Source organism: Bemisia tabaci, chromosome 6, assembly GCF_918797505.1.
Source record: "Bemisia tabaci chromosome 6, PGI_BMITA_v3".
Classification (NCBI taxonomy): domain Eukaryota; kingdom Metazoa; phylum Arthropoda; class Insecta; order Hemiptera; family Aleyrodidae; genus Bemisia; species Bemisia tabaci.
In genome coordinates, this window is record NC_092798.1 from 50,377,465 (window position 1) to 50,401,810 (window position 24,346).

Sequence of the window (24,346 nt, forward strand, 5' to 3'; positions counted from 1 at the left end):
TAGTTTCAAAGCTATTTCATGATGAACTTTTTCTTTGAGAGCAGATCACACTTTCTGTTAGTCAACAATTATACAGGGCAGTAAAACTCTGAACAATGTACACAATGTAATCTATCTCTGGTTTTGCGATGATAGAAACAACTGGTGTTTTTTGATATAGACGATACGGATTTCTACATCATTTTCTGAGTTGTTGACTGAAATTTATGATAAAAAGGAATTCCATTTTAGAGGTAAAAGGGACACAAAGATAATATGTACCTGAAGTTAAGATCCAATTGTAGATTACAGCCACTATCACACATGCATAGAGCTCATAATGGCTATGAATAATGAAAAAAAGGCCAAACAGAACTTAAGAAAATACTGTTTTGATGGAGTTACTCTTTCGAATTATAAAAAATTACTTACTCTGAGAATGCGAAAAAAAGAGAAGTGTTTAAAACCACCGCGATGGATCCCGCTCACGATTGGACGATGAGTATCACCAGATAGTTATACTCGATCGCGATTGGTCCATTATAATTATTTACAGTTGCAATTGAATTGATGGAAAGCACGAAAGCAGCTTAGGAATTTGAAGATGAACGAAGAGCTTTGGTCGGTCAAAATAAGCAAAATGCACGGCGCAATTACACCCGCATCACATTCGGCAGACAGAATGATGATGTTGCACGAAAAGAAACAGAGAGTAAACACAAAATTTGATAAACTTACCGATAATATCAAAAACACGTATCACAATTAAAGATCACCTCGGCACTGCAACACATTATTCTCCTCCAAGTTTCCTAACATGACTAGAGTTTTGATACTAGCGTTAATACGACCGATATTATTCATCCTAATTAAAATTCAGTTAATTCGTCTCATGAATAAACAACACTATCAAGTAAGAAATTGTAACACGAACACGGCACTGACGACAACAACGATCTCCATGAAAAAATTTGACCAATTTGAGGTTAGGTAAACCTAGCGCCCGTGATTTATCATCCTTTTACGTCATACACATGTCAAAAAGTTCTCTGACATCATCAAACTTTGCCTCTCTTGCTACTCTTCCACCATGCCGGCTTCAAGCTTTGAGGTTATGTTGATGTTATTCTTCCACTGTGGCACTTTTTTCTAATCAGTCTTTTGATTCATGAGAAATTGCTTCCTTTTTTTTCCTTTGTGCATTTGTCGGCAGTAGTGTGCCACGTTTATTTATGAATTTCCCTGTGTTTAGTATAATTTGAATACCACCGTTGTGAGCCAGGAACTATTGATTCAAATGTCTGTTGATCTAAAATCAAACTGAACGCTTAAGTATTTGATAAGGATTTTCTTCTCTTGGATCACGATGAAGTCATCTATAGCTCTGTTATGCGCTCTTTACTGTCTCTATTTCTTAACTTGCTGTGATGGTCAGTCCAGAACTAAAGTGAGTATCTGTGCTACCTTTCATTATTCTGTAGGTTCTGCCCAGAAATACGGTCTGAGTGGAAAAACTATAAGTCCATGGACTGGGGAATTTCATCTTGATATTTTCACGGGAGTTTGATCACTGATATAGAGAGATAAATGTGTGATTTCTAATGTCAAAAATAAAACACAAGAAAGTTACGAACTTGCAAAGTTCTTTGATTAAGCAGATTTCGCAGTAGTCAACAAATACTCCATCTCACTCGAATGCTCCGAAACACTGAGAGAGACCCTGCCCCTCTCTCACTGCTCTCGCCTCAGTTCAGTATGACAACAAAATTTATCAACTCTTTTAAATAACCATGCCCAGAATGAAGATACAAGAAGTCATAATATTAGTAATTTGGTTGTGCGTGACAGCCTTCTTTCAGGTTGTCGCAGATATTAAGGAAAAGCCTTAAAGTAGCTGAGTTGGCAAATAGACTCAGTTTTTCATAAATTTCTACTTTTTGCTTTTGTTATTTCAGGGGCTATCGCTTTCTGACCGGGTGGAACAGTTATCAGAGATGAGCTTCAAACGGTCTGTGATCAAATTCAATCCTCAAAAGTTCAAAGACTTCGTGAAAGCCACACCTAGAAATTATTCTGTCGTCATTATGTTTACTGCTATTGCACCAGCGCGACAATGTACAATTTGTAGGTAAGAAGTTGAATGTATCTTCATACCAGCTTTCACTCACTTATACTCAATATTTTCTCCTTCAGTGTAAACTTTTAGGAGCTATACCAGCAAGTATATTTTTATATATAGACAGGGAAACGAGGAAAAATTTTATCTTAGCGCGATCTCGTAAAAACTTGCCTTTAATAATGTTTTTCCTTAAAAAACCGACCAAAATGTTTGCCTACAATTTTCAGAAAAATTTGTGTGTTCAAAGAAAGGAGTTACCTGAAACTATTTGAAGTAATAATATTTTATGAGCCCCTTAAGTTAAAGATAAAATGAGACGGAATTTTTGCAGTGCCAAAACTGTAAATTTAGGTTTTTGTTGCGTCAATATCTAATTTATTGGCCATCTTAAAAGAGCTGGAAGATTGCTTTTGAAAATTGAAGAACGAGGTTCTCACTCGCGGGTACTTGGAACACGGTTGCCAGGTTATGCCATTGAATTGAGATAGTTTCGATGGGTTTGAATGGGGAATAGTGCCGGTTTTTCAGCACAACCTGGTAACAATGACTTGGAAGAATACATAGTTGGAGAAGGAAAAAGTCACCAGACTGTCATCCTTGTACCCTCACCAATTTTACTCCTTACAAAAAAGTTGGCTCGCTTTATAATGTGCATGTGCAGTATCCTGAATCCATATACCATAAATGGTATTTTTATGATATGTCCTAGTCCTTAATAAGTGCAGCAGACTTATATCTTTTAGTAAAATTGCTTTATTGCACTATTTTAGGCAGGCAAGTGAAGAGTTCACTATTGTTGCCAACTCTCATCGCTACTCAGCAGTCTATAATAAAGACCTATTCTTTGCTGTTTTGGACTTCGATGGAAGTGCAGAAGTATTTCAATGGGTAAGAATCCTACTGTGTTTTTCAATTCCTTTGAATTTTAAGACATTGAATACAATAAAATACTGTGGTATCCCTCTCACTTTAGTTTTCGATTTGTACCTATCAGCCTCTAGTAGTTATTATCAGTCACAATGGAGTGCTAGCATAAATATAATTTGCTGAAAACTTTTGCGTGTACAAAGCTTAATTCATTACAAGTATTTTTACAAGGCTGTAGATTGAAAAATTTGCCAAGGGCAACGACTGTCAGCCGAATAGTCCTTGCTGTGTATAAAGAAGAACAACTTGATGATTCTGTCATCCAAGATCAAAGTTAAGACAAAACAAATTTTAACTCCTCAATTTAATGCATGAAATTTTCTTTTTATTCGCCCCTACAATATCAAGAAGGCATTAGCCAATCCTGTCTCGTGTGTCAGAAATGCTATTGAGCTAGTAGCTGCGTTGCTAAACTCTCCGGAGGATTGGGAGCGGAGAGTCTCGGAGAATTACCCGGAGGATTGACGTCATCTCTCCAGTCTCTCCGTGTTGTTGGGTCCGCCATGGTCCGCCGGATTCTGTTTTGTTTACACTTCAATTTTAGGTTAAGTTTCTATATTCCCAAAGTTAAAAATGAAATCCACAAACACTTTTATCTTTAAATGTTTGAAAATTCTAAAACTCATTGCATAAGCAGAAAAAAAGACGCGAGAATGGTAAACGCCTATATTCTTACGTCAGTCTACGTATTGGTCTCCAGCTCTTAGACCTCTCGAGGTTGGAGAGCTGGACAGCAACTTGGAGACTGACATAGCATGACGTAGCAAGTCTCCGGGTAATTCCTCCAGAGTCAGAACAACGGTTGTTTACGTCTCCGGGTAACTCCGGAGAGCTCTCCGGAGACTTTAGCAACGCAGCTATGGTTAAACAGTGCTCATTGCAAACAGTGTAATTAGGTGTCAATTTCTATCAAATCTGTTTGACTTTCTCCTTAAACCAGCACAAGAAAACTAAGATGAAATGACAAGCTTATCTCCAGACAGTCGTGGCTTATGATTTTAATGTATTATTTTTCCCCCTTTTCCTTCCAATGCAGCATAACAGGCATCCCGAACAGACTGCTAACAATTGCCTCCCATAAATAAGTCCCAATTTTAAATGTTGAAATTTTTCTCTTCCCAGATGAAAATTAACACAGCACCAATGTTCATTCATTTTCCTCCAAAAGGAAAACCTAAGAACAAGGACACTCTTGATGTACAAAGAGTAGGTTTTGCAGCAGAATCAATTGCCAAGTGGATTCACGAACAAACCGATGTTCAAGTAAGTAACAATCCCACAATCACATCTCAATTACTATTTTACATTTTTCATATGGCCATTGAAGCCAAGTCAACAGGAACAGAACATGAATTCAACAATTGTAATTTCAAAAGCACTGGAAGAAATATTAAAGTTTCATTTATAATGAAAAAGTCCAAAATAAAAGAAACTCAATAAAGTTTAAACCAACAAGCACTTGGTCACATCTGTATGTTTTGGCCTACTTACTGTCTTCGTGGACATAATTCTCCTGTATTGCGCCACGATACATAAATCAGAGCAATATCTGCACCGTATTTCAGCTGCTAAATAAGCAACTTCATTTTTTTAAAAAATAATTCAAGTGTTAGTATTAATTGCCAAAAGAAGATCCTCATCAGAAAGCGAGAGTGTCCATAAAAATCTTACATTAGATACCTTGACGGTGTCTCACCGTAAGTGGAAAACTGTATGATTCTGGGGAGAATTTTTTCCCCTTGACAGGTAATTACGTCATCTCTTGTAAATTTTGCAATCCAAATTTTGTGATCTTTTTCTACTTCTTTACCCCCCTTTTTCATGACACCATGAAGAAAACAACTGTGAGCTAAGAGACCATGTTCTAACCACCGCTAGCACAAACAGTTATTACAATGTATCCATTTTTAACTCTTGGCAGCAAGACAGATAGATCAAACTTAAGCATCATTCCAGTTAGTTTGCTCTTTTAATTTTTTTTTTTTCCTTCTCACAATTTCAGTCCTTGTCTACTAAATTTTCCTTTGATCAAGTATCTTTAATCCACTTTACGTTGTCTTATTTCAGATCAGAGTGTTCAGACCACCAAATTACTCCAACTCCGTAGCATTCTTATTAGTGCTTTGTTTACTCGGAGGATTCTTGTACCTTCGGCGCAACAATTTGGATATGTTCTATAACAAGACACTCTGGGGCGTGGCCTCTGTGGTAAATATTGAAATCATAAGTATTTTAATTCCCTGAAACAACATCAAATCAGATGGGAAAGTAACTTTACAAATCCAAGTCCAGCTTTCTTAAGTTAGCTTCTTCTTCTTAATGTGCCTCTCTGATCAGATATTGTAAAAGCTTTGAAAAGCGCTCCTTCAAAAAACCCCCTACTTCTGATTGTTACGAGATGGTGAATAGAATGCTAAAGGAGTTAAAGACATATCAGTCTCTCACATTTTAGAGTATTTTCGAAAATTTTAGGAGCTGAGAAATTCTTACTGTGTTTAAATTAGAATTTTTCTGTGAAGTCAAAAAACTAGCTCTTTACAGAAATTCTCTGGTGCTGTTGATGTCATTATGTTAAGAAAAAAACATTTAGAGCGCAGTATGTGCATATGGGAACTCTGCTTAATTTTTTGCAGATTAAGAACAATCACTCTCATTCTATTTAATCAATTAAATGTTCTTATTGTTATTTTTGAATATTTTTGTTTTATTTCAGTTTTTCTGTTTTGCAATGGTCTCCGGACAAATGTGGAATCACATTCGCAGTCCTCCATTTGTGCATAAAACTCATCAAGGCGTCATGTACATTCATGGCTCCTCTCAAGGGCAGTTTGTCCTAGAGACGTATATCGTTATCATTTTGAGTATCCTTTAATACCTGGAATTTTATTTTTTAGTTATCACTCAAAGATATTCAGAGGTATTCTCTGTGAATTTTTGAAGGAATACCTATGACTTTTTAATTTTTGGCAATGATACCAGTGATGAAAGAAAGGACAAGCAACAGAAGAGAGAGAAAAAGAAAGCAGTAGGGGATCAAGCAAGAAATGATTGGAAGGAAAAGAAGGGTTGAGCCATAAAAATCAACCACCACCTTGTCTATCATGCCTGAATGGTACAAAATAATTTTATGGTTAAAATGTAACAGCCTTCTTTGTCAATTAAGTGTCTTGATTTTGAAGTTTGAATTGCATTTCTAGTCATTTTTTTACTAAAATGCTGCAGCACGGTGCCTTGCTGCTGATACCTCCTCTTCCCTAATATTCTCTGTAATGCTGTGCTGAGGAATAAGTAGACTCTACAGCCTTGTTAAGTAAGTCTCAAATCAGTTTGCCAGCCTTTTGGGTGCAATAAATCTTTACTTATGCTTTTGCAAGGTGGAGAAATGGTGCTGGGTCCACACCATTTTGCAGGAAAAACAAAGCCAAGAAATTCCAAAAATTTTTCAATTTAAGTCAAAAAATGTTGTGTTTATAACTTTCACCATCGTTACTCAACTCGAAGCACATTTTTTGCCACATAATAAGAAATTACTGTGTTGCAAATCTGCGATCACTCTATTCAGAGATACAACTGTGCATTCTTGATTCCTGCATGTGGTTCAATTTTCCTTAATAAGTCCTTTCAGATGCCGCAATTGTCGTTGGAATGATCATGATGATTGATGCAGCATCAAAAAAAGGAGAAGTGAGAGTACGTCGAATCATGGCTATTCTTGGACTCGTTTTTGTCGCTATTGATTTTAGCGTTATTCTGTCCATATTCAGATCAAAAGCTCATGGATATCCTTACAGGTATGCCTCCCATTTTATCAAAGTTATGTTAGGCTGAGTCTTGTCAAATAAATTTACGCACCTTGAGAGAAGATCTGTTATCTTCATTTAAGTATTGAAAGTAGATAAAAATTTATGATGACAGGTTTCTTGTTTCTCTCTAAAAGTGGGTAAACTTATTTGGTCTGGCCTCTGGTCAAAGACATTGAATCCTGTAGACCGTGCGTCCGGCTTGATTTAGTACAGGCAGAGCAAGACAAGTCGCTCGGAGCCCCATGATGGGCGGGTGGAGAAGGGGAGAGAGCAAGGGTCCCAAGCACTCGAAGAGTCTGCCGAGAGGCGATGAAGAATTCATTCGCGCGCTCGGTTTTTCACGAATATCTTGTTTAGAGTCCGTTTTTAGACAAAATTCCTAAGAAGCAAAGTTTTAGAACATATAATTTTACAACCAAATAGCATTGTTTCATTTTTCCGAACTAATTATTAACCGAGAAGAAAAGCCTCACAATTCGACAAAAATTCACTGGAGCCGCATGCGCAGATGTGCGCAATAGGGGCACACGAACTTATCGATGGGGGCCACTACTCATCGGCATGCAAATTTTTAAAAGTTGTCTTGCCTTCCGTAACACAGGATTCACGGGCTACATGATTCAATGTCGTTGCGTCTGGTATTACAGTCTGCACTGTCTTTTTCTCTAAAACCTTTTTATTGATCAAAATAGTTACCAGCAATAATTTGGAGGTAACTGATTTTTATCTTTCTGTGCGTTATCCCTGTTTACCTGAGAAGAATTGCGTAAATTACTCTTTGCTTTCACAATTTAATCTAGATCATAGAGAGACAAAAGGAGGTGATTGAATTTCGGAAATCTTGGATTTTGTTGATGACAGAGGTCGATACGGATGGTTTTTATCATTGATTTCCGTGGAAATGTTACCAATAATGGAAAAAGTCATTCCGTATAAAGTGTTTGAATTTATAATTTTAGTTGATCCAAGCAAGGAAAACGGACGTTATGGTCCATTTTTCATATTTCGGATTTTGCCGGAATACTGATGCCATATTGTACCAACCTACATCACGGGGTAAATAATCCTCAAGATGCGACCACCTCCTTTTTTTTCGATATGAACCCAGTTGAGGGCTAAGAAGGTTCAGAACTGATAAGTACCCTTTTCATCTCTTTTTAAGAGCTGCATAAATGATTTTTGAAACGAAGTAAAATATTTATCAGATCCCTAAAAAAGGTTCCTGAACCTCAGACCCTGCTTTTTTCGACCCTCTGAACTGCCTGAATTTGCACAAAAAAGGCTTTGAATTTCTGCATCAAATTTTAAGATCAAACAGAACCCAAATCAAACACATACCTAGTTTTAACCTTTTCAACGTTCCCTTCAACAAAATGATAACTCACCCCTCAGTCAAGAACTCAAAAGAAGTCCTTGACGTATAATGACGTCAAGAACTTCTGTTTTAGAGACATGCAAAAACCCTACAGATTTTAGAAGATAATACGAAAAAAGCATACATTTCAGCCGTATTTCTATTTCTGTATGCAGCAATGAAGTTATGCTCCCTCATTATTAACAAATGAATTCAATTTTTAGTGACTGTCAGTAATGGACCTATTTGCGGCTTTTAAGTGTATGAGCACTGATTAGTATTTTTTTAATTTATAAAAACTTTTACAATTTTAAGTACTAAAGATGATAACGACATTTTTACAAAAGTTTATAAAAATAAAATCTCAGTAGCTTTATAAACTCAAAAAGGTGAGAAGAAAGTATACTTTCTATTTATCTCAATAATGTTTCTCTTTTTCTTTTCCAGTTTCTTAATATAATTCGTCACTTCAGGCTGAAAAGGAGAATTCAGTTATTAAGTGCAGAAAACGCCAACAGAAGCATTGATTTTCGATCTCCCTCTACCTTTGCACAGGTTATGTTCGGAAATGATGAGGTTTCTTGCTATGAATTAAGTTTCCGAGTTTGAAAATTTCATCTGTTGTGTTTAGAAAATAATCCTTCATATTGACACATTGTAAACCAGCACTATTGTAACCATTGGACACCCATATCGTTACTTCACAACGGTAGCAAATTTTATCAAATCGACAATGTAAGTCGGCAATCACATTACTTGGTTTCCGACGTTGCAGACGTCCTGTCATACTTTATTTTTTAAATGGAAAACCACTCAAAGGCAATTCTCTAAAACTGACGTGATTTTTCTTCTCTGTGCGAAGAAAATTCTGCATAAACTTTAAGGAATGATGTCAATTTGTTCTCCTTTTAAAAAATAACATAGATGTGGAGATTTTCAGACTTTGCAAACAAGTTATTTGATTGCTGACTTACACCGTCAAAATGGAATTTTATTTCAGCCACCTTTCATGATTCCTTCTTTACTTAATATTTTCGGCTGTAATTGTTTTTAAAATGTTTTTTCACGGTGGTTCTTTAGATTTAAGTTTAAGATTTGCCATCACCATGATGTAACTGTCAATTAATTCAAACTTCGAAAATTTTTTATAAAAGACTCTAAAGCTTGAAGCATTTTGCTGAGAATTCATTATCGCTGTCTAAAATCCACTAGATACATTGTTTGAAACAACTCTGAACTAGTCCCAAAGTGAATAACGCAAAATGGCTAAGCTTTAAATGTTCATCTGGACTCTCGCGTTGTTATTAATTAAAGATGATTTAACCATGATCTAACCAGATTATTAAACAGATACGATTTAAAAGAAGTTTTAGAAAACAACGCAAAGGTTACTGTGGCCCTGTTGTAGGTAGGAGTATTTCAACACCCTCTTTGCGGATTGAACTTTTCTGCTCTATGATGTCCTTTTTTCTTTCAGAGTTACTTCAAACGATTTCATTGTCAAATTTGGAAAATTTTATCTAATGATCGGTAGATGATCATGGTAAGTAAAGTACATTATTATAAAAATGATCTGAAATTGTAAAAACGCCAGTTTGTCAGAACAAACAAAGAGGAGCACTAACATGTTCATGGATCCACGTGTGCAATCATTTTTAAAGTTCAATTGGAGTTATAGTTTATACATATTTTTTTTCTTTTCTTTTTTTTGCATTTGTTTTCTGTTAAGGTTTCCTGTCTTGAGAAGGGAAACGTTAAACTTTTCTGTATTCCCAAGCGCAATAGAATAAAATTTTTGTTTACATAAATTTGTTTGCATGATTTTTATTAAAAAACTTTGGCCTTACAAAATTAATTAAATCACATGAGCACACAATATTACATGGCGATTATCCACTTAAAGCATAGAAAAGAAGAGGAAGTTGGGGCCACAATGAACTTAAGATGCAATGATACAATGCACCTTTAAATACGATAAAAATTAAAGCTGCATAAGACATGTTTGTTGTCAACTCATTGAAAGATCCTAAAAAGAAGTTTAACATCTTAAAAGCTTTGAGAACCAACCCAGTAAAGACATGAAAAGCGGTCTGTTCAAACTTTCATCAGCAAAAAACAAAAGAATCTATAGAAGTTAAAATGACTGTTGGAAACAAACTCATTCTTGGGCAAATAACTAAATCGAGTGTATATCACAAAAAATCCTGGCAGTCCTAATTAACATGCAAGATGCCCATCAAATAAAAACAGGCCACTTCATCTTTTTTTCCATGGTTCTTAAACAAAAATTTGTACAGTAAATGATCTCTTAGGTATAAAATTAAAAAACGAAATATCTGAGTGATAAAATTAGTTCTAAAAAGTGATACAGTAAAAGCGAAGAAGGATACTTAATAACAATATAAATTATAATTTTAAGATCTTGTACGGATTTGGTCCGATATTGGCCCTGACAACTGCTACATGCACTCTCCTAACGTTTATTTTTGAACTTTGGAAAAGGATTCCACCTTGATGTTCTGTCACCTGCTCTGAAGGAACATATCATGTCTGTGCTGTTACAGTGTTTAAGCAAACATTTTTTTTCTCAGGGGAACTGTTAAATGGATTTGCCTAAAATTTCCGGTCATTTATCTTCACAGTTAAGAGAAAAGACACTAAAATTTTCAGACAAATTCATACAATGGTTCTCTTTTGAAAAAACAAAATGTCCGCACAAGTACTGGAACAGTGCAGACACGGTAAGTTTCTTCGAGGAGGGGACCACCAAACTGGCCGGGTTTCTTTTAAAAAATCTCAAGAATACACTTTAGGAAATTGCATGGTAGTGGCAGTTATTAGGGTCAGTATAGAACACCTATTTGCTTGAAAAAATTAGCAAATATTATTTTATTAATTCAGTACTTAAAAATCAAAATGATCCATAAATTTGAAAACGCAGGGGGAAAAATCTTTAAAACTGTAAACGCCTCCTTTCACTAGGAATTTTGATCAACCTATTGACTTGGTTTCCACGATCAAAATGGGCCATGGATGCAACTATTGAATGTTGCCCATCAAAATTAAGAGGCGCCGCTAATATTTGATCGGCATAAATCTCAAATAAATGGAGCATCAGATGGACGTATTTCTGTCAAACGAAACTATGTGCATTATGACATGAGCCCTGTTATGCGTGTATTCTTATGGGTCTCAGGGCTCATGTCTTAATGCACATAGTTCCGTTTGATAGGAATACGTCCAAATAAATGTCTTTGACTCTCTGCATGCAACTAATGTTGATCAATACATACAGGCATCTCTTAATTTTGATCAATAACACTCAACAGTGACCCATTTTGATGAGCCCATTTCAATTGTGGAAACCAAGCTATTAGAAGGAGTGATTTTGCCTATTTGCCTATTTTTTTATCCAAATGTGGCATCACACTAAACTGAACATTGGTTCAACCCTAGTCTGTTTCAATTATTGACATCCTCAGTACACATTCTACAATGAGATTTTATCAGCTTTTTCCTTCTCATACGTTGATAACATAATACTTAGAGAAAATGTTTAAATAAATTACAACAATTTCATAAATTGATAAAAGCAGGGTTGCCACAGGATTTATAAGATGAAATTTCAAGACATTTCCCTGATACATTTTGGTAAGAGTCCCTAACAATTAAGTAAATTCCAGATGGTTAAAAAGACATAATTTAAAAAAACTTCGCCACAACATTTGGATTGCATTTAGCAAAAAAGGAACCACTAGCATTGCAATGTTGCTAAGATTGTGCAACTTCTTTTGTCTTGGAGGAAAAACCCAATTATCCCCTAATAGTTTCTATTTTACTCGCTAAAAACTGTATATTTAAGACAAAAATTACCATCTAAATTTCATAGTTTTTCACAATTTCCGCAATTTTATTGCAAAGGATGAAGTTGCACAATCTTAGCATCATTGCAATGCTAGTGGTTCCTTTTTGCAAAATGCAATCCATTTGTTGTTCGATACATCAAACTCATTTTTGCAAGCAAATCAAGGTGACTTGGCCATTTTATCACTTCTTTGGTAAATGTCATTGGTCCTATTTTATCAGGATAGTGTGACAACATTTTCTTACTGATTTTTTTAATTGGTTGATAATCACTAATTCACAGTGAATATCAACCAAATAGAAAAACAGTAAGAAAAATTTTGCACACTATCCTTCTCAACAATTTTTTCCTGACACTTTCATCACAACACCTGGCATTTCCAGGTTTTCCTAACTTTTAAAAATTTCCTGGCGATTCCTAGTTTTCCCGATGTTTTCTGGCTGCAGCAACCCTGCTTTACATCCTCAGTGTACACATTCTACACTAGGATTCAATCTGAATTTTCCCTCTTGTACGTTGATAACATAATGCTTACAAAAAATAGATAAAATACAACAGTTTTAAAAATTAATGAGAGGACATAAATCGTTCCTCTCATTGTCTCATTACAAAAATTTAATCACAAAAGTAAAAATAATAAAAAACAGGTTTAGGAGAATCTTGCCTCGAGACTTAAGACAAATAGAATCAACAAACTGTTCGAAAATCTTGTTTAATTCCGTTCTCTCAGAGGGTTCTTCTCTAATTTGGCAGGGCGAGGACTAGAGGATCCGTCTACTTTGACAGGGTTGAGTCCACCTCCGTCCACTTTGACAGTATTTAGGCCGTTTTCAACATTCGCCTTTTCCGTACTTTGGAGCTTCCGTAACCGCTTTTTCAATCTTTCAATCTCCTTCAAAACAAAGTTCAAACAATATTGTGAATTAGTCAGGTGCGAGTAGGATAAAGGAACATGATAGGAACTACTGAATAAACTTTCCATTTTTATTTTTTTTTTTCAAATTAATAAAATACTACATGATGATATCAAAAGCTGTTCAAAGGAAAAAGAAGAAAATTCAATGACGTTTTTTTTTGAAGGAAAGTTAGAAGTCCATTATTGTATGTATCAAATGCAATGTACTTTTAAATAAAGAATTCGAATAAATTCGAATTCGAAGAATTTTTAAAGACTTCTTCTCATTTTATTTCTCTTAATTGAGCCAATTTTTGGCTGGCAAAAACTGGAATGAATCACCTTAAAATGAAATTCACAATTTTTTTCACAAAATATTTTAGCGCTGAGGCTCTTAAAATAAAAAAAACATTCTAAACTTTAAGACATAAAAGGTCATAACTCTGATTTTAGTCAATAGAGCGTGTAAAATCTGCAGAAAATAATGAAATTTTTCGGCCAGAAAAAAAGAGTTTCAAGGTTCTGCAGCTAAATTCTTTAATTGATCAGGGTTTGACAAGATTCCCTGTATTTTCAAGGTTTTCAATGATTTTCTATGAAATTGTCACCCTAAAAATGTAAAGACATTTAGGTTCTTTTAAAGAAACATCATGCACAAACTTAACGACACCTGATGATGGTGTTTAGAACCTTTTGAATTTCCGCCCCTTATTCTTTTCTTTCTTTCTTCCCCCTCCCTTTTTCTCTCTTTGTAAGCAACAAAGATGAAATGCTTGAACATGTTTTGGGGAGGATCTTTAAGTAAAAAATAAAATAATAGCTCCTTGATTGATTGCAGAATAAACAAAATGAGGCAGGCTTGCAGAGGATTCTTACTGGTTGTGCAAAGAAAAAAAATTTTTGTATCAGGATTTATAGCATTATCCAAAGTCCTTACAGTTAGACCTGATTGCAAATGAGTTTGCAAAATGAACAGAGAAGTTACCGGGAAAGTTCAGCGATAAAGCGATTCAGATAATCAAATTTTAAAATTCTAAAGGTCATTACTGTAAAGTGCCAAAATTCAATGAATTTTCCCCCAAGTACCTGCCTTTTGAAAGGTTTCTACAATGGTTGTACCCTCTAAATTAGATTTCATATGTTTGCTCCAGTTTCTTTGGTTTCCCCTGCATTAAAGTTGCATTGTTAAAGTAAACTAAAGTCAGCAAACAAGGCGCTACACATAAGCGAAAACGCTCAGCAGAAAATAAATCAATTTTCATTGAATTTTAGAACATGCAAGTCGGAAGCCTTGGAATTTCTTTCATTTATAATAATACCTACACATGCTCTCCAAGTTTAAAATCAGGGATTGTAACTTTTCAAAAATGCTCAACAATGACCCCATCACGTTATCAAGCTTTGAGGTTGATGAGTGCACAGGCTAATCTTTGAGTAGGTATGATGGAAAATTGACAATTCTTTATTTTTGATTTAGGTGGCTTGGATGGTACTAATTCAATTTAAATGGAAGATATCCGACAGCTTTAGAAAGTCCGATGAAAATTGATTTATTTACTGCTGAGTTGACAGGTTTTGCTGATTGAGCCTATTTTGTTGACTTCAACAATAAAGCTTACAAATTGTTAGTGTGAAGGGGGAAAAACACTGTTTTTTTCTTTCATTTTTAATTCACAAAGAGCAAAAGTTCACTTGTTCTTACCTTGTGCAGTTCATTATTTTCTTCTATAATTTTGTTAATATACTTTATCTTCTGTTTGGGATTTTGGTGGCCGAGGAGATCTGCAAATTTCAACAGTAAAGCCTTCTTCTCCTCTTGATAGGCCTCATTCGTGGATTCCAGTACTTTGTTTTCTCGTTCATAATCTTCCAGATGCTGACGGAACGGGCCGATTAAAGTTTCCAAATCACTGCATTTCTTTTTCAGCTCTTCGTTTTGTCTGTAATTTTCAAATAAACGATTTAATAAGTGAAAAAAAATACCGATGAATAATTTTGAAGATTGATATGTAATGTATTTTCTGTATTGCACCTGATTGGTATACTAAGTCTCATCAGAGACACGTTTCATGATTGTTGTCAGGGGTGCAGAAACTTCTTGACCGCGTGACCAGCGGATCACATCTGAAAATGGGAAGGCTAGAAACAGGTTTTAAAAACAGGAAAAATGGCCTACAACATTAAAAATGTCAACAAATTATAGAAATTTGGATGTGTTGCCATCTGATTGAACTATAACAACCGATACAAGGTTGGTCCATGATGTTCGATAAGAGATATTAGTTTTCATTTCCACAGTAGCATGTTACAATTGTGCACCTCAAAATTGATTTTGTTCCCTAAAATATTCATGATAAGTAGAAAAGAGAGCGGCAGATTTCGATCATCGCTGCAATGATTCCAGCAGCTTTGTAGGTTCAACTGAATGGTCATGAAATGGTGGTCACAGAATGCCTTCTTTCTTTAATTAATACAAAATCAGAAAAAAAATAAGTAAAACGTGAAGCTTCATTTCACCGATCAGTCGCCCGAAGTTTGGCAAAAATGTTGAGCAAAAACTCGTGCTTTCGTGCAGCCAAATATGACATCACAGGGTTTATGAGAGCATGTGCTTTCCAACCAAGCAACCATAAAAAATCGGAGGGCTGTGAGAAATGAGGCATTCGACTGTTAATAGAGGGAGAATTACTTTTTTTTGCAAAACTGCAGAGAAATTGCATGTTTTCGCAACGTGAGAGAGAGAATAAAAGACTATCACTTTGAAATTTTGAGGGGTAAAAGAGTTTTTTTAAAAGGGAAGCTCTTGGGAAAACGGGATGGCTAGGAGCTTCCTGTACCTATCCTTCACTGATTTTTAACACTCTTGTTGATACTGACTGAGTTTGGCAAAACATTTAAATAACACTCCTGTGTAACATTTCTTAAAGAAAACAGGGCCTGAATGTAATAAAAAATTAAAAAAAATTTCCCTATAAAATTGAAGTTAATAAACTTAAAGCATGTACCTTTTAGATGATTCTAGGGTTGAAAGTTCTTTTTGGAGATCAGCTGCCCATTGCTTGTAATAGTTCTTACGCGTTGTTAACGCTGCCAAATTTTTCTCGAACTCCTCCAAGTTCTCATTCCTTTCTTTTAGAGATGATTCAAGTTCTTCAATTTTACCTTCAAGTTTGTTGAATTCTGTCAACTTCTCGCTCATCATTTTCAGATTACAGCTACTGCGAGAAACTACAACTTTCAGACTTTCTTTCTCATCCTGGACTGTTTCCAACTGTTTGATCACACGCTCATTTTCATCTTTCAATTGCTGGTTTGATGTTCTAACTGCCTTCAGCTCATCTTCAAGACACTGCGAAGAAGATTCTAGTCCTTGCAACTTCTCGAAATATTCAGAATTCAAGCTCTCCAAATACACAACTTTCTCTGCATAATCTTGCATCATTTGATTTTTCTCTTCGATTAGTTCTTTCTTTTCTTTGATCAGCTCTTTGATGAGTTGCTCCTTTTCAGCTACTTGCTCCCTGAAATCTTCTTTCTCCTTGAGTTTACAATAGTATGATTCGATAGAAGCTTCAAGATCAACGATTTCACATTGTTTTTCTTCCAGGCTCTTGTTCGCTTCTGATAATAAATTTTCTTGAGCCTGTAGGGTGCTATTCAAGTGAGCAAGATCCCTGGACATGATTTCTATCGTATCATCTTTCAAACTGAGCTCTTTTGCTAACGCTTGATTGGTTCTATCTTTATCTAGGTTTGAATTATTAAGCGACTCAATCTCAACTTTCAGTCCAGACAGTCGGCTGTTTAAGCAGTCTTTCTCCGCGGTGAGACAGTCGATTCTTTTTTGAGCAGACTCTACATCTTCTTTTAACTTTGCAAACTGTTCAAGGTGCTCTCCGTTCTGTAAGAGGAGATGATTAGAGTTATTCTCCAAGCTTTCGAATTTTTCATTCAGTTCTTTCTTGCTGGCCTCTAGCTTTTGGATGGTTGCTTCTTTCTCTGCGAGTGACGAATTCAACTGATCGATAATTGCTACATTATTTTTGGCATTTTCTAAACATCTTTCTAAATAATCACAGATCAAAGTCTTGCTTTCATAAATGCCCTCGTTCTGATCGGAGCAAAATTCACTGACTTTCAGGGATATGTTTCTTAGAATCTCTTTGAGTTCAGCGTTTTCTCCATCTTCATTTTCTAATTTGGATTTCAAAATTTGAATCTCTAAACTCTGACTGTTGACGACAACTTCAGATTCATTGATTTGGTCTTCTAGGGTTAACTGGCGCTTTAATGACTCGTCTAATTTTTCTTCGTACATTTCTTTTTGAGCTTTTGCCATTTGCTTAAACTTTTCAACCTCGTTGAGTAATCTATCGTGGATGAGTTTGGTTTCCTCTATTAATGCTATTTCAAGCTCGTTCATACATTTTTCGAGTTTCTCGTATGCCAATTCTTTTTCCTTCAATAAATCGGCCAGCTTTTGCTTTTCTTCTTGCAGAGATTCGATACGTGTCCCAGCTTGTTCTAGATGTGAGCTGAGAGCTTCTACCGCTGCCTGAGCATTTTTTGAGGCTACATGCAGACTTTTACACTCTTTCTTAGCCATCAATAAGTTGTTTTCTAATTCTTTGATGCTCATTTCTTGGCTTTCAGTTCTCGCTTTCAAATCATCTCTTTCAGCTTCCGCTTTTTTTTTCTTGCCAGCTAATCTGTCAACTATCTGATTATACTTGCTCTCTGATTCAGCAGCGTACTTGCTGATTCTGCTGTGAAGGGTGCCTCTGACAGTTTTTATTTTGCTTTCAATTCCGCTGTATGAACCGGCTAATTCGTCGAGCTTCGCTTGGTTATTGGTTTCAATAGTGCTCAGCTCTGAAACAAGGTTTTCTTGAAGAGACTCTAAACGATCCGCAAGCCAAGTTTGAAGACCTCTATAGTTGTTCTCATCCTCAGCTAGGTTGGACTGAAGTGCTCGTAAGCGATTCTCAAAAGCTTCTCTTGTCGTTTGCAAACGCTCTTCATTTTTCAAAGAAAGTTCCAGCATAGTATTTGCATTGTCTATCATTATTTTTTCTTTTTCGATTTTCATATGATGCATCTGTTGCTCCAGATATGATACTTGTTCTTGCAATGCCGATACTTCTTCTTCCTTTGATTTCAGCTCCGCCTTAAGAGCTTCAAGCGGTTTCTCAATAGTTTCTTTTGCACTTAATAATTCAGCTAGTTCGTTTTTTAATTGGGTTTTTTCTGCAATTAAAGCTGAAATCTCGGCTTCTTTCTCCTTCATTTTCTTCTCAATTTCTGCAGCGACAGCCTCCTTTTCGGTTAATTTGGACTTCACAGAGCTCTCTTCCTCTTGCAGTTCTGAGATTTGACCGTTCAAATCATTGATATAATTGATGTAATCGTTTCGCTCACTGTCCATTTTACTCTCAAGATCTGCAATTAATTGTTTCTGCTGTGTATATTCCATTAAATGATCTTGTTTGATCTTAGCTTTTTCTTGATCGTAATGGTTCTTCATGTCACTCATTTTCAGACCCATTTCTGACAACGCAGCCTGGACAGAGAGAATTGTCTCTTGCTTGACTTTGATGGTCGATTTGAGCTCATCATTCTCTTTTTTGAGGTCTGCAAGCTCTACTACAGCTGCTTTAAGATTATTGGTAGTTAGATGAAGTTTTGCAGATATATCTGTATGAGAATCTGATAACTTGAGTAGATGTTCAGAGTGCAATTTTTCCAGCGCCTAAAATGAAGCAAAAGTCAATTGATCAAATTTAATGAATTCAATGAAGAAAAAAAAAACTACATTAGAGATGTATAAGCTACAAGATAGATTGATGACAGAAGATGTAGAGACTTGTGTCAGTATAACCAAAAAAACAAAAATTGATAAGCAGATAGGATTTTGTCTGGTCTTGTCGTGCCAACATACTTTTAACAATTGGAATGCTGGGACCAATGGTGAATATTCTTTCTAATATTCTGAGCTGAGAACCGGTAACATGGCAAACATTGATCAGAGCTCAAGCTATGGATGAGAAGAAAATGGCCTCAGTACTGGAGTCCTTATAAAAATGTTTTCATGGACTCACTTGCAGTAAAATTAATTATGGGAATGCGTTTTGGAATCTACATCTCCAGTCTCAGCCAGCAGCGAACAGCGAATTATTCAATGGATAAGAGTTTGTCTTTAAAATTTGACTGAGCCTCCCTTCCACGTAAATCATACACTGGATGCTGCACAAAAAATTCTGAAGGGAAAAACCCTGTCTTGAAGATAATACGGATATGTACCCTATTATGGCTTATGTATCCGTCATTGTTCTAAGTCTCTTAAAATTTCTCACAGAACGGAAATCGGTCTTATAAACCTTTTTAATTACTTGCTTGTATTCTAGATAGTTTTCAAACTGCTTTCCTTGGCTTTTGTGATAATATCTTAGTTCCTCATTTTTTATCTGATCACTTTTGCAAAACTTTATTACTACTACTAAACTCCTGATATTACTAAGTAATAAAGCTCTACACAAGTGATTAGGTGAGAAACGAAGAATCAAGATATTAACATTTTCCGCGATCAAAATAAAGTTCCAATAAACTTTAAATCAAGTTGAACACTTATTCTCTTCAGTGGAAAAGGAGCACTTCTCTGCTACAGAATCGCCATCAACAATCTCTTTTTTCGTGAAGAAACTACCAGAAAATATACCTGCTGAAAAATACCTATTATTTACAAGTCTTAGCATTATTCATCTATCTAACTCAATGTGTCATAAACCGTTCAGTTTCCTTTGTTTTCATGATTCCACTGAGGCAAATTGCAATCTCTTTAAAAAAAAGATGTATTCTACAAAACGTAAAATTTTTGATAAAAAAAAGAAAGGCTAAAAAAGTATACCGCATACAACTTGGTTTTCTTCCTAATAACATGCTCATGAAAGGAAAAAAATTATTCATTACCTCCTTTTCTCCTTGCTTCAAGACCAGCTCTCCCTCTAGTTTTTTAAGTTCTTCTTTCAACCCTTCAATTTCTTTCAATTTACTTTCCATTTTGAGCCGACTGTCACAGCAAGAAGATGAATTTCTGAAAAAAAAATAATTGCAATAAGGTTCTGACTTTTGATAAAGGTAAATGAGACAAAAAAATCAATACTGAAAACTAGAAAAGCGTTTCGATCAGTTCAAGGGTCCAGAAAATGCTGAATTGCTATCATACGATGCTCCCAAGCTTTCTTGTCAGAGCGGTTAAGGTTTTTTTTCTTTCAATTTATAATCTAAATTTTCTTTCCAATCCTCTAGAGCGGGATGTGGCGTTGACATTTTAGTGAAGAAATTAGTTGCATTAGAGCAACACTTTTGCATAGAGATTTGTCGAGAAATTTGTCTATAAACTTATAACTCCGAAACTAAAAGCTTCGGACTGCATTTTTAACATTACTAATGTAATATGCAATAAATCATAATTCTCACATTTCACATTCTGTGGTGTAAAGTAAATAAAAATGAATAAATAATCATTCTATTCGGCTAAAACTATCCCTTTTAATGAGAAAAACATGGAAAAGACACTTCTGTCACTAGAAAACAGGTAAAAATCCATATCACGGAAGGCAAAATGTGTAAATAAGGAGAGAAAGTTCGTTGGCCAGAAGAAGGGCGTACATTCGGTGTACTTTACGAATCAATTATTCACGTAACGAATTGACAGATTTTTCTCAAACTTGGAGGATACTCTCACTATTCGGCGTAGAATCAGATAAGTCGAATGTTGAAAGAAGGGCGCATCTCGAGATACGCCCTTCTTTCGGCACGGTCCTCAATTATTGTACGAAATTATTTTACCCTCTGAAGAAAATTTTATGCTTTGTTTCGAGTAAAAATATTGGGTGATATTTTGGGGGAAAGAATTGGAGACGAGAGGAAATGTTAAAGCGACACAATGGAGAAAATATTAAGATTATGGTATTTAAGGGGGCAATCTTGATTGGGTGTAGAGAGAGAGAAGCTGCGCTGTAAAAGCAGTTGTTATGTATGTATGTATGTATGTATTCTAGAGAAGGGAGATCGTCATAGCATCGTCATGTCACCGTGGCTTTGGTGTGTTGTTATGCATAGAGTATATTATAAAATATAAATTATTCATTCTATTTCTTCATGGCCATGTGGACGCATTGTTCCTTTTTGCTTTGATGCTATTGTATGTAGGTATTCCATTTTTTTGTAATTGGACATTTTCCTGTCAAAATTTCAAAAATAGGTAAAAAAATGAATATGTGATGTGTGTGTGTATGATAAAAACTTAGCAGTTTTTTTTTTTTTTTTTTTTTTTTTTTTTTTTTTTTTTTTACCCATGCAGTTCATCAATACCTCCATCAGCAAGTAGTAATTCTAATTGGCCCCTAAACAAAAAAAAACAAAAAAATTCTGGCTTTTTGTTCACTTGCTGAGAATGCTTTGTCTACGATGATACAAAAAGAATTAGAGAGAAGAGCAAATTATTACTTACCCTGGTTTTTTCTGGGAAAACATTCTGTCTAGTTTTGAGGTTGAAAGAGCAGGAGTCAGAGGAATCCTGCGCCGTGGTAGCTGTGGCTGTAAAAGAGGGAGATCATACAACTTAGATCATTCACTTGATGCATAGTTGATTGAAAGAGTCAACTTCATGAGAGGAGAAAAGGAATTTTAAAAAATTTGGATGAATATGAAGTATTAAATTGTTGAGCTTGTTCCAAGAAAAATCATGGGACAAACACTTATAATACATGGAGAACAACTTAAAGGTAGGCGAAGGCTGTAAATATTCATGATACGTCCTATTGGCAAAATGATCCATTGGAATGATCAGAATTTTAACCAATTCATGATTTAGATAGACCAGCTGAGGCTGAGCGTCACATGAATTGAAATAGACCATTCTGTGACATGGGGCAAGGAAATGCTCGCCAGTCTGCAGAGTGGTCAGTTTTCTCCGGCCTAATCTCATGGAATGGTCAGTTTCTGACATATTCCATGCTTGGGTCAGCAAGTCTGACAAATTCATAAATTGATCAAAATTCCGACCATTGCAAAGAATCGATCATTTTCCTAATGGGATCAAAAACAAACAAGGAAATCCTACAATATTTGGGAGAATAAATCACCATTTCTAACAGAAAAAGAAGAAAAAAAATAATTGAACTTCAATCTACACCACAAAGAGCGGCATTTATTATCAGGGACAGTGACTGGCTTTGAGTATAAGTTTGAGGGTCAATCCGGTGCATTAGCTCATTTAAACGACCAACACTCGCCAAAACCAATCAGCCCTAACACAAATCCCTGTCACCCTCCATTTTTTAAAGAAGGACTACAACAACAAAACCGAGTGTTCAGTTGAGCTTTCACAGATAAGTCGAAGTGCTTGGGAAGTAAAAGGCTGATTTTTGTTGTAGCATATAATGTGATCACTCAAGTATTTCTTGACATTTCTTGGTGCTCCCTAGAAATTCTTAGTTGTGCTTGTTGGTCGGCTTATCAGAAATTCTAAAACACATTTTCAAGTCTTTTGTCATTTGGAGCAATTTAAATTACAACATTAAAACACAAATGGATAGTTTTTCATTTGAGGACTTATGGCAAAAACAAATTCTAAAATACTGATATCAGAAGCAAGATAGAAAATATTTTTTTAAAAAAATAACAGGTATACTAACTGTTCGAAATGGAGCAACGCCTGAACCAATTGAATCCAGACTTTCCGTGGATGAACATAGTGATTGACTGTCCGATGGTTTCTTTTCTTTAAACCGCTCTGAGGTGTGAATCACTATAGGGATGGCTTTTCCTTTATCATCAAACTTCGGATCATAAGCACCTGGAGGTGGAGCACAAGCTAAAAAAGAGAGGAATTGGGCATTAAAATTAATATTCGACTAAATTGAACAACACACTAATGATGCAGATTAATAACTTGAAGTAATTACTTAGAGGTCCAATGCTCTCTAAATCACCATGTAAAACAGTCATTACTTATTTTGCAAATCCACGGTGTAAGTCGGCAATCACATAACTCGGTCTGCGACGTCACAAACTTTCTGTCCTACTCTATTTTTTAAATGGGAAGCTACTCAACGGCAATTCTTTAAAACTGTCGTGATTTTTCCTCTCTGTCCGAAAAAAGTTCTGCAAAAACTTCAAGGAATGATGTCAATTTGTTCTCCTTTAAAAAAGTAACATAGAGGCGGAGATTTTCAGACACCTCAAACGAGATATGTGATTGCTGACTAACGCTATCGAAATGTGCCAACAAAGAATTAGTTTTCAACTCATTTTTTCTATTTTTTTTTTGTGAGGAAAAAAATTTCATTTTGGACATATTAAACCTTATTTGATTAGAAACAATTGTAGTTAATGCTTGATCATTTCATTGCTGACTTTTTTCTCCAGTAGGTACCAACGTTAACAATTCCACTTCAATTTTTTCCCTTTAAATTACCCTCGCTTCTACTGAACACATCTCACATAATTCTTTGACTTTTCCCAGTTGCTATGATTACCCTTTTATCATCAAGTTCTTCGACATTAAGATTAGTCACTCATTCATATGCTTCCAGACCGGAAATGCACAATATTGTCATCAGGAGTTCGTCTACTTTCATCTTTCATGGAACAAAAGGATCAAACCCACATGGTGATGACTAGACTCAAGAACCATGTATTCAATTGTAGAGCGACAGAATTATGCAATGTTGCAGACCGAAATTAGCTGACAATGTGCACTCATTCTTGGGTTTATCACAACTTGTAAACTCAAAATCACTTTCGAGTTTATGTGTGATGGATAAGATGAGACGTTGTAACCCTTACCTTCCAAATGAACACAATAATCATATAAAAATGCTCTTTAGTGTCTCTAAAGGTGTGAGGAACATAATTGATGTGAAAAATTTCAACTTACAGACATCATCATTGAAGCGATGAATCTTGGCTTTTGCGAAAGACATGGTCCAAAAGTTAGGTATACTCGTGTGCTGTGAAGTTCACTCAACTGTTGCTCAAAGATGTTATTTTATGGAGATGCTGACACCCAAGTGCTTTAATTTAGAAGCCAATAATTGTGCAAATCATACTTATAAAAAGATAGTACGGTTCGCGGAAACAAAAATCCTGAAGAACAAAAAAATGATTGTAACGGCCACCCGCTTCAACTTACGACATCACATCACCTTTTTTTGATAGAATTCGTAACCGTCAAATGTTCAATAGAGCAAAATAATGATAAGAGCCAGATGAGTTATTGATAAAAGCGCGGGAAAACAAGACTCCAAACAGAGCGTAGATGCGTAGAAATTGCATACCTTTCAGAGTTTTCTCGTGAGATCGTGGCAGATCGTGGTCTCTTACTTAGTCTATAGAATTC

At 35.5% G+C, this 24,346-nt stretch overlaps 2 protein-coding genes across 2 annotated transcripts; one reads left to right on the top strand and one right to left on the bottom strand.

Annotated features, from left to right (window-relative positions):
- Nucleotides 1–1,080: 1,080 nt before the first annotated feature.
- On the top strand, nt 1,081–9,990 carry LOC109034733 (dolichyl-diphosphooligosaccharide--protein glycosyltransferase subunit TUSC3). The gene is made up of 8 exons (XM_019048026.2): nt 1,081–1,426; nt 1,935–2,107; nt 2,869–2,986; nt 4,148–4,288; nt 5,093–5,233; nt 5,739–5,886; nt 6,651–6,816; nt 8,630–9,990. The coding sequence occupies exons 1-8, from the start codon at nt 1,346–1,348 to the stop codon at nt 8,640–8,642; spliced, it is 981 nt and encodes a 326-aa protein (XP_018903571.1). The 5' UTR covers nt 1,081–1,345; the 3' UTR covers nt 8,643–9,990.
- On the bottom strand, nt 9,991–24,190 carry LOC109034732 (uncharacterized). The gene is made up of 7 exons (XM_019048025.2): nt 23,885–24,190; nt 22,641–22,819; nt 21,455–21,540; nt 19,909–20,032; nt 15,948–18,691; nt 14,645–14,882; nt 9,991–12,939 (listed from the first exon to the last, which is right to left on the bottom strand). The coding sequence occupies exons 1-7, from the start codon at nt 23,928–23,930 to the stop codon at nt 12,760–12,762; spliced, it is 3,597 nt and encodes a 1,198-aa protein (XP_018903570.2). The 5' UTR covers nt 23,931–24,190; the 3' UTR covers nt 9,991–12,759.
- Between the last annotated feature and the right edge of the window lie 156 nt (nt 24,191–24,346).

What these genes read in the sequence shown, in the direction of transcription:
- LOC109034733 (XM_019048026.2), top strand. Translation starts at nt 1,346, where the DNA reads ATGAAGTCATCTATAGCTCTGTTATGCGCTCTTTACTGTCTCTATTTC. An exon ending in ATGGTCAGTCCAGAACTAAA is followed by an intron (nt 1,427 to 1,934) that starts GTGAGTATCTGT and finishes TTGTTATTTCAG; the next exon opens with GGGCTATCGCTTTCTGACCG. An exon ending in CGACAATGTACAATTTGTAG is followed by an intron (nt 2,108 to 2,868) that starts GTAAGAAGTTGA and finishes GCACTATTTTAG; the next exon opens with GCAGGCAAGTGAAGAGTTCA.
- LOC109034732 (XM_019048025.2), bottom strand. Translation starts at nt 23,930, where the DNA reads ATGTCTTTCGCAAAAGCCAAGATTCATCGCTTCAATGATGATGTCT. An exon ending in TTTTCCCAGAAAAAACCAGG is followed by an intron (nt 20,033 to 21,454) that starts GTAAGTAATAAT and finishes TTTTTTTTTCAG; the next exon opens with AAATTCATCTTCTTGCTGTG. An exon ending in TGAAGCAAGGAGAAAAGGAG is followed by an intron (nt 18,692 to 19,908) that starts GTAATGAATAAT and finishes GCTTCATTTTAG; the next exon opens with GCGCTGGAAAAATTGCACTC.